The 8,563-nt window shown below is 44.5% G+C and overlaps 2 protein-coding genes and 1 non-coding gene across 3 annotated transcripts; 1 reads left to right on the plus strand and 2 right to left on the minus strand.

Annotated features, from left to right (window-relative positions):
• Window positions 1-866: 866 nt before the first annotated feature.
• On the minus strand, window positions 867-2,084 carry LOC121047135 (the record flags this gene model as incomplete). The annotated part of the gene is made up of 1 exon (XM_040502141.1): window positions 867-2,084. A coding segment is annotated over one exon (1,218 nt), but the record flags the coding sequence as incomplete, so codon positions are not given.
• A 2,434-nt stretch (window positions 2,085-4,518) lies between these two features.
• Window positions 4,519-5,517, minus strand: LOC115308361 (the record flags this gene model as incomplete). Its single annotated transcript, XM_029966244.2, has 1 exon — window positions 4,519-5,517. A coding segment is annotated over one exon (999 nt), but the record flags the coding sequence as incomplete, so codon positions are not given.
• Window positions 5,518-6,916: 1,399 nt separating this feature from the next.
• Window positions 6,917-6,988, plus strand: Trnag-ucc. The gene has a single exon. It is a non-coding gene; the product is annotated as a tRNA-Gly (tRNA).
• The last annotated feature ends 1,575 nt before the right edge of the window (window positions 6,989-8,563 follow it).

The following is an 8,563-nucleotide window of genomic DNA, read 5'->3' on the forward strand; positions in this document are numbered from 1 at the left end:
AGTCTACTTGGGTTCCTCTCACTTGTGAATTTCAAAACAACCCAATCACAAACTTTCAGGCTGCGAGGGGCAGACGGACGTCTGCATTTTGGAGTATATAATGCAACTTTTGCTACAAACTTTGCAACATTACGATTTTTTTAATATTCCGGGTACAAGTTTTAGGGATGTTATTGTAATGGGTAGAAAGAGTGGTTATAAAGATTAAAGAAGAAAAGCTAAAACGACCCTATTGAAAATTCCATCAAGGTACGTAATTTGGGACACTGACTGCCAGTCATCAACCTTGGTGGAACGTGATGGACCATCAGACGTCATCTGATGGTCCATCAGATGACGTCTGACTGCCACTGCCAAGGGAATTTCATCAACAAGCGCGGCATTTATATAAGAGCAAAGCTATAGGCACTCATAAATATCGCCAAATGCCTCGCTAAAACAAAATGTTCGGAAAAAAAAGAAAAAAAAAGCAGGGTCGCCGCGGATCGAACCCGCGACCACTTGCGTCCAAATCGGACACCTTAACCCCTATGCTACGCCGTTGCTTTTTTTTTTCTTTAATACATGGAAAATCACAATTTAAAGTTCGAATTCTATATACACACAGTGAATGTTATATACATGAGGATGGAGGTGGTGGATGGATGTACTCCTGGTGATCAGTCCTTGATGAACATAATGACTGTACTCGCACTCGTGTCGCACTCATGTCTTCACTCTGGGTACTATACACTTTTGCGGAAACGGAGAGTACAAATTATTAATGGCATACACTTAAACAAATTCCTAAGGCAAGCACATTTCAAGTGTGTTGTGTATAAAAGACATACTTTGATTATGTACGGATGTTGGCTGCTTTCACTATATTAAAAATCAGGAAGTCCTAGACAAGTGTCAAACAGGGGAAACCAGTGGGGCACTGTTGGGTGGGCCTCATAAACACTTCTAACTTTTGCAATTTCTTCCAGAAATATGGATTGAGTTGTGCGTGGAATATCAGCGTTTCTGTCGATCATCCGGCATCTCCAGAGACTATGTAAACCAATCAGCATGAATAAGTCATAAGGGATATTTGTTTCATTCGGGACGTATAAGTAACGAATACTGTGATCAGTTAGGTCAATATCTTTTCTTAGGGTTCTTCGGAGCACATCCCAGAAGAAAATCGCAACTGTACAGTAAATAAAACAGTGCTCTATTGTTTCCGGCTGGTGGCATAAATGACAGTCAATTGACCAAGGCACAAAGAAACCGCGGTCCTGGAGCCACCATTTGACTGGAAGCGTTGACGTGTGTAGTTTAAACATGAACGTTTTAGTGCTTGGAGATACAGACATGCGCTTTACACGTTTTAGAACGTCCTGTCCTTCACAGTTACCGAACTTAGATCTGTATAACGGAGCGGGAAAAAAACTTTCGATCAACGCTTGTGCTAACCGCTTTCTGGGTACTTCAAAAAGATAGTCTAATGAAAAACGGACTTTTAAAAACAAGAAGGTATCAACTACCTCTTTCCAGAAACCCCAGGGGCCGCTTGGAGCAGAGCTTGTAGTAGAAACGATAAGAAAGGGTAAATGGTGAACCAGTTTTCTTTGGACAGCCATGAGAAGAAACGGGTGGGATAAATTCCTGAAGAAAAACAATCTTGAGACCAGCTGGCGCACAAATAAATGCGCCAGACCCAGACCTCCCGAGTCCAAAGGCAAGAATAAATTATCGCGTTTCATGCGTTCCCAAGGAGAACTCCAGATAAATGTAGCGAAAATTCGAAGAAAAGCTTGGATTTTAGAGCGATTACAATGCAGCACTTGCAAAACATACATAAGTTTGGATATTAAGAAGGTGTTACAGACGGCTGCGTTAGCGAAAATTGACATTTCTCGTGCCCTCCATGCCTGCGATTTATGTCTAATTATAGTTACGGCGGTGCTCCAATATGGATCAGTGGAACGCGTTTGGTCAAGGGGAACACCAAGGTATTTGGAAGGACAGCGATTCCATGAAATCCCACCAAAGCATTTTGGAGTGGTTGCCCACGCTCCTATCCAAAAACCGTTTGATTTTTCTGCATTCAACCTTGCTCCAGTTAGGTTGCAATACTTCTCCGTTACCTGAAGTGCTTCTTCAACACTCGCCTTATTTGAGCAGAATAACGCTACATCATCGGCGTAGGCTAGTAGCTTCACCTCTGCGGAGCAAAGTTGATAGCCACGAATAGTATCTTTGTTGATAATACTACGGCATAAAGGTTCGAGATATAAGGAAAAGAACAGTGGTGAAAGTGGACAACCTTGTCTTTCCGAGGATTTTATAAGTATAGGTTCAGAAAGTGAGTTATTTACAATTAGTCTTGTGGTGCTGTTCTTGTAACATAGCTGAATGCCCTTTATTATTGCGGTCCCTATGTTTGCGTGAGAAAGTAGCCTGAATAAAAAGGAACGGCTAACTCTATCAAATGCTTTGGATAAGTCTAGTTGGAGTGTGGCTACTTTATTTTGTTCGTCGGATACTGAATCTATTACGGACCTTAAAACATGTATGTTCGTTTGAATATTTCTTTCACGTATACCGCAAGTTTGATGAGTTCCGATTAGATTGTCTCTTATGAGATGTAAGCGTTCATTTAAAACTTTTGCGAAGATCTTATAGTCTACATTGCAAAGTGATATAGGCCTGTAAGCCTCTATCTTTTTCAAAGATAACGTGTCTTCTGTTTTGGGTATAAGCACTGCATGTCCTTCGTAAAAGGTTGGCGGTAGTGTGTGGTGCTCATATGCGGCTTTGAATACATCAAGGAGGAATAGACTCAGCAGGCATGAGAATTTCTTATAAAACTCAGCGCCCAGGCCGTCCGGGCCTGGAGTCTTATCTGACGGTAGAGCTTTTATCGCAGCTCGTGTTTCTTCCAAGGTTAGAGAGCCTTCAACACTCTCTTTCTCTTTGTCTGTTAAAGATAACGCGCATTCTATAAGTTTTTGTATGTCTTCGCTCTCTTTGATCTCAATACTCTTTCCGAAAAGATAAGTGCAATGGTCTTGGAAAGCTTCTATAATGCTTTGCGTTTCAGCGCGGGCGCTGCCTTTGTGGTTTATTTCGAGTATTTCTTTGCTTAGAGCGTATCTTCTTTCATCATCAAAGGACCGGCGTTCAGGCGTCTCTCCGAGCAAATATTTTTGCGAGCGCGATCGGATCACCGCGCCTCAATATTTCTCGGTATCGTATCTTTGTAGATGTGTCTTTGCCATGTTAATCTCCTCAGTATATTCGCCGGGATTGAGGCTTTCAAGCTCATAAAGCTCTGATAGCATCGCGAGCAGGTTTCGTAGCTCTAGCTTTTTCGTAAAGGTAATGGAGCTTGAGCGTTCAATTGCCCAATTTTTAACTTCTTGCTTGAACATGTCCCATTTACAAAACACGTGTAGGGAAGCGTTCTGTTTGACACGGGAAAGGCTAGCGGGTATACCATCGGTGAATATTTTGTCATTTAAGAGTGATGTGTTTAATTTCGACAGGCTCCATTCACGTCTTAGGGGGGGTTGTTTCTTTGTCCTAAAAGTTACCGATACAAGGCAGTGGTCAGAGAAAAATATAGGTTTCACTGAGTAATCAGAAATATTGTCATAAAGGTCTCCAGTGACATATATCCGGTCGAGTCAAGCGTGAGAGGAGCGTTGGAAATGTGTATAGTGCACTCTGCCTCGTTTTTATTTTTCGATGTCTACTAAGTTGTTATCGCTCACAAGAGATTGGAGTACAGCTGCACTAGGGTCGAATCTAGTTGTTAGTTGGAAGCGATCGTTTAGATGTAGCACACAGTTGAAGTCTCCCAATAGCAACAGTTTTCTATTTCTGTCAATCTATGGTGTTAGAAAAGAAAAAAAAATGTTTGCGCGCTGTCACATCATTTGAAGCGTACACGCAAATAATGCGCAATTGAATGTTTACATGGTCTAGATCGCAAGATATAAAGCGCCCTTCCTGGTCGGTAGTGAGAGAAGCAGCAGTTAAACCCAACCTCTTCTTTAGAAACAAAAAACATCCAGCCGATGTGCCAGATGCATGAGTGACACACACTTCGAAATCTTTCAGGAAGGGCTCCAATGCGATCTCGGTTTGTTCCTGGCTGCACACTTTCGTTTCCTGCACAGCTAATATATTGATCCTCTGCTGGACTATTAGTTGCAGAAGTTGACACTGCTTCCGTTTAGAACTGAGACCTCTCACATTTAAGGTGGACACGCGAAGTTGGAGGGTGCTGGACATGCGATCATTTATGGTCGGGCGTTATCGCCCGTTTGCTTGTCTTCAACAAGCTTGGCGCCAGGGAGCGTCTTCGAATACGGCTTATGCCGAATAGCGCCCAATCTCTTTTCGTAGTGCTTTGCTCTAGTTATAAGGCCGTCATTTAATCCCACATTGGTAAGCGCTTCTAGTTCAAGAATTGAGCTCGCCTGCGCACTCACTACAATTTCCTGTACCTCATCGTTTTCCTCCGTTTCGGTGTCTTCCAGGTTAGCCTCAATGGTTGTGCAAGCTCGCCTGCGCACTCACTACAATGTCCTGTACCTCATCGTTTTCCTCCGTTTCGGTGTCTTCCACGTTAGCCTCAATGGTTCTTTCACACTGTTTTTCGTTCGTGAAGGCGTCCCTATTTGTTGGAGTCGCGGGGTTTGTCGGGGTGCTGTTTTCGGTTGCAGGCGAAACGGTGATTATTGGGTGTTCGCTAGAGGTAGTGGCCGACGTGAGGTTCTCTGGCACAACCGGTTTTCTGGAGGCCGATTGAGACCCACCGTCCAGGGCTGCTGCCATTGCAGAGACGTCGCCATTAGGGTCAACAACTTCGCATACATCCATGAGGTTCTCTATTGTCGATTCTTCAGTTGTCCCCAACCTCAACCTGTCAGCGTAGGTCATGACGCAGTCCTCCGGTTTATGCCCGTACCGTCGGCATTTCGTACACCAGGGAGTCCGGCAATGGCGGCGAATGTGGCCCACTCGATGGCATCGTAGGCACGAAGGAGGCCGACCTGAGATGAGAAGCAAGCTCTGGCACCCGAAGGTGGTCATCAGGTGTGGAATCTTGTTCACGTTGGTGTCGTCTCGAAGGGTCAGTTGTACTTCACGGTTGGGGGTTTCCATGTCCTCCATTCCTCTACATCTCCACTTTTCTCGCACTACGGAGCGTACTGTGCCGTAGGGTTCCATCGCTTCAACGATTCTTCGGTTTTCCATGTAAGGTGGTAACCAAAGCAGTCTGATCTTCACCTCCTTTGTCTCTGGATCAACAACGAGACATTTCCGTCCTTTCACCTTCAGGTCTTCACATGCGACGAGCTTTGCTTTTACAAGCGAAGTCGCACACTGGACCATCCACACAAGACACATTTGGTATTGTCCCATGGCGATTATATCCTTTAGATCAATGATGCCCTTGAGGGCATCTCTGAAGTCCGGAGCTCGGTATGGTCTGGCAGCAAGATCCCCATGAAGGAAGACAGAATTTCGAACGAGGTTACCTGTAGGCAGATGTGGCATCAGAACACGGTAGTCGTCCATTGCAGTAATGGTAGCATCTGAATCTGTAGCCTGAATTCCTCGGCCAGAGGCCGATTTGTTTTCTTGAACGGAGAACATGAAAACGCAGCCTTTCGCTACGGCGTCTTCTTTTTTCTCCCCTATGCTACGCCGTTGCTTAGAAAACGCAATTTCACTATTCGTTTTATACGAGATGCTTCGGTTGCAAATGCAGTTAAGACTTCAGCATGTTATGCAAAGCACTCGTACATCACTCGCCGTACTTCAGTTCTACTCACCTGCCCTGTAGAGTACTTTCGCGCCGTAGAACGATCCTTTTGTTCGCGCGTCTCCGGCCTAGTAGACCTGGGGTGCTATGTTGCGCTTTTTGGACCCCCAGGAGACTAGGGAGAAGGAAGTGACGTCAACAACGCAGCAAATGCAGATTGGATGTTGACTTTATTTTCTTCTGTCAACATCCAATCTGCGTTTGCTCTAGTCGTTGACGTCACTTCCTTCTCCCAAGTCTCCTGGGAGTCCAAGAAGCGCAACATAGCACCCCTGGTACACCTTGTCGTCTTCAACTACACCGCTAAAGTCCCTTACATCGTCGGAACTCACAACAGGCTGGGTCTTGTCGAGTAGAAATTCTACTAAATCATAAAACACTGTAGAGCCCGGGCAGGATCGACAGGTTGGAGCAAGCGGGCAAACAAAACGAGTCGAGAGCGATCGTTCATGAAAGCTCTGCGAAGCCTCTATGGGCGAAGCGAAGTGGCCTTTTCAGCGTTTCGGCGGGCTTCTGATCAAGGTTGTCGGTCGGCTGCGTGTCATATCTCTGACATCAGCGGTTTTATGGGCTCACGTCCTGAAATCGTTTTCTTGTGCATAGACTATTTTTCGTATTCATAGATTTGGCGAAATGGGGGTATTCGAACGAACTTTACGTCCTTTGACCGTACGTCTGTCTGCACGTCAAAGCGTTTTGACGTACAGTCAGAGCCAATCGATGTACAATCGGAATCGCCACCAAGACATCTTGATGACATTTCGCGGCGGCCGACTGCCACCAGGAAACCATCAGAAAGCCGACAAGTGGAGTCTGACTGGAGTTCGACTGTCGGTCAGAGTAACTTGTTGGCCAATCAGACGTGTTTGACCTACAGTCAGGCACAGTCAGCGGTCAACTAGAAAACATTGAGTGCCAAACAGGGTTACATTGATGGATTTTTCCTTTGGGAAAACGTAGCTGTGCGAGCCTGGCTGCGAGGGAGGGCTGAACAAAGGAGGAAGGTTGAGTGAAAGAAATGAAAGGAAATGACCTTGATACGAACCAGCTATGCAAGCAAGAGGACTAGTTTTTGCCCTGTAGGACCGAGCGCCGTTCGGCTCTTCTGTGTCCGCGTCGGTGGTATAGTGGTTAGCATAGCTGCCTTCCAAGCAGTTGACCCGGGTTCGATAACCGGCCGACGCATCTTTTTTTCCATGTTTTTCTAGAAGAAATTTTGTTAGTACATAAATGTTGGACTATCTACACTCGGCGCGAACACACTACCCTTGCATTATTTAGAATAACTGTATTGAATATCTTCGAGTGTCCTCGGAAACTTCCGCTGCTTATTTGTTAGTTCGGTGGAACAAACAAAATAGAAAGAACAGGAGCAGCACACCGAGCTTGTTTAGAAAAAAGGTTGGAGCTAAAAAAGAGTAAGTGTTGCTGCGTAAGGGCATGCTGTTTAGAGTGGGCTGCACGAGTTCTGATCAAACGAACAAAACAGTGTGATTATTATATGGACTTGAAAGACTTATACAACTCGTTTTACCAATAAGCGAATAAGAACATACATTTTTACATTTGTCTTATTAAAGTCAGAGCACAGTAGCAGTCGCACTTAAAATCGAGGTTGTGTCCGAAAGCTGAACAATAAGTGCGGGGCACTCATTCCAAAGCGAAGCAGACCCAGGAGGAGCTAACTTTTCTGCGCCACTCCAGATGAATATAAAGACAGAACTCCTGCAAGCTTCCCTGCGAGAGATGCCGCCACTTCGTATCAAGAACGCAACTTGCTTATAAGTGAAAAGTACAAAAAAAATTTTTTATCATTACAGTTAGTTAAAGTAATTCGTTCGATGTAGTGCTGCTTGGTATACTGTTCCTCTACTTATTGTCCAAGCAAAAACTTTACCATAGAAGCTTTGGGCCATGCATTTTCTTTCTTTGGTCATAAAATTTTCGTTGTCACTTAATCCTCTGGGCGCTTTTGACCTGGGGATTCCTGGCCGAGAATAAGAAGACCCGGAGTTTTGAATCAAGGAGCCGCGAACCATTTTGTCCTTCGCCGGGCTTATAAAATTTGTTTCGTTTAATTAGTACGGTTCATTCATCTTAGTATATAGATTGTCTGAACAAAATATATCATATAATTTTGTTCTAGATTCTTGTGGATGTATAAGACTTGAAAACGGGTGGGAACCTTGATCGTTTCAATGTCTGTTTTTAGACTTGAATTTCTTTAGTTTTAAGAGAGACACTTAAGCACAATTGCATTATATTTCATATTAGCCAATACGTATACTCTCTTAGGGTCGAATGGGCATAATCTCAAGATACCTGAACAATGCTCGCGCTTTGATTTTTTTTTTTTTTTTTTGGTTTTGCTTATGATAAAACAGTTACGCTCAAAATGATATGTAAGTTACGACTTAACCGCTGCTGACAGGTAACTTGGTGTTAAAAATTAAAAAAAAGCGATTATGCAGCGCCATACAAGCGAAATAATAATTGGGAAGCACTGATCAGGTAAGGAAACTAATGAGGCCGGTATTGGCGTCGTAGGTATAGTCATTCCACGCCCGGCGCTCGCCAGCGACGGTTGTGTAATCATGCTCTCCCAAGGAGCGGCGATAACGGCACTCGCAGGCCGCGGAAACTCTGTCTTTGCTTCCACCGACGACTACCGTGTCGTTCTGCCCCCGCTTCCTTCAAGAAGTGTTGCGCTGAACTCTGTTCTACTTCATGGCGACGTCTCCGGAAGACCGTACAAGATTT

The sequence above is a fragment of the Ixodes scapularis genome, unplaced genomic scaffold (genome assembly GCF_016920785.2).
Source record: "Ixodes scapularis isolate PalLabHiFi unplaced genomic scaffold, ASM1692078v2 ptg000460l_1___fragment_1__unscaffolded, whole genome shotgun sequence".
NCBI lineage: Eukaryota > Metazoa > Arthropoda > Arachnida > Ixodida > Ixodidae > Ixodes > Ixodes scapularis.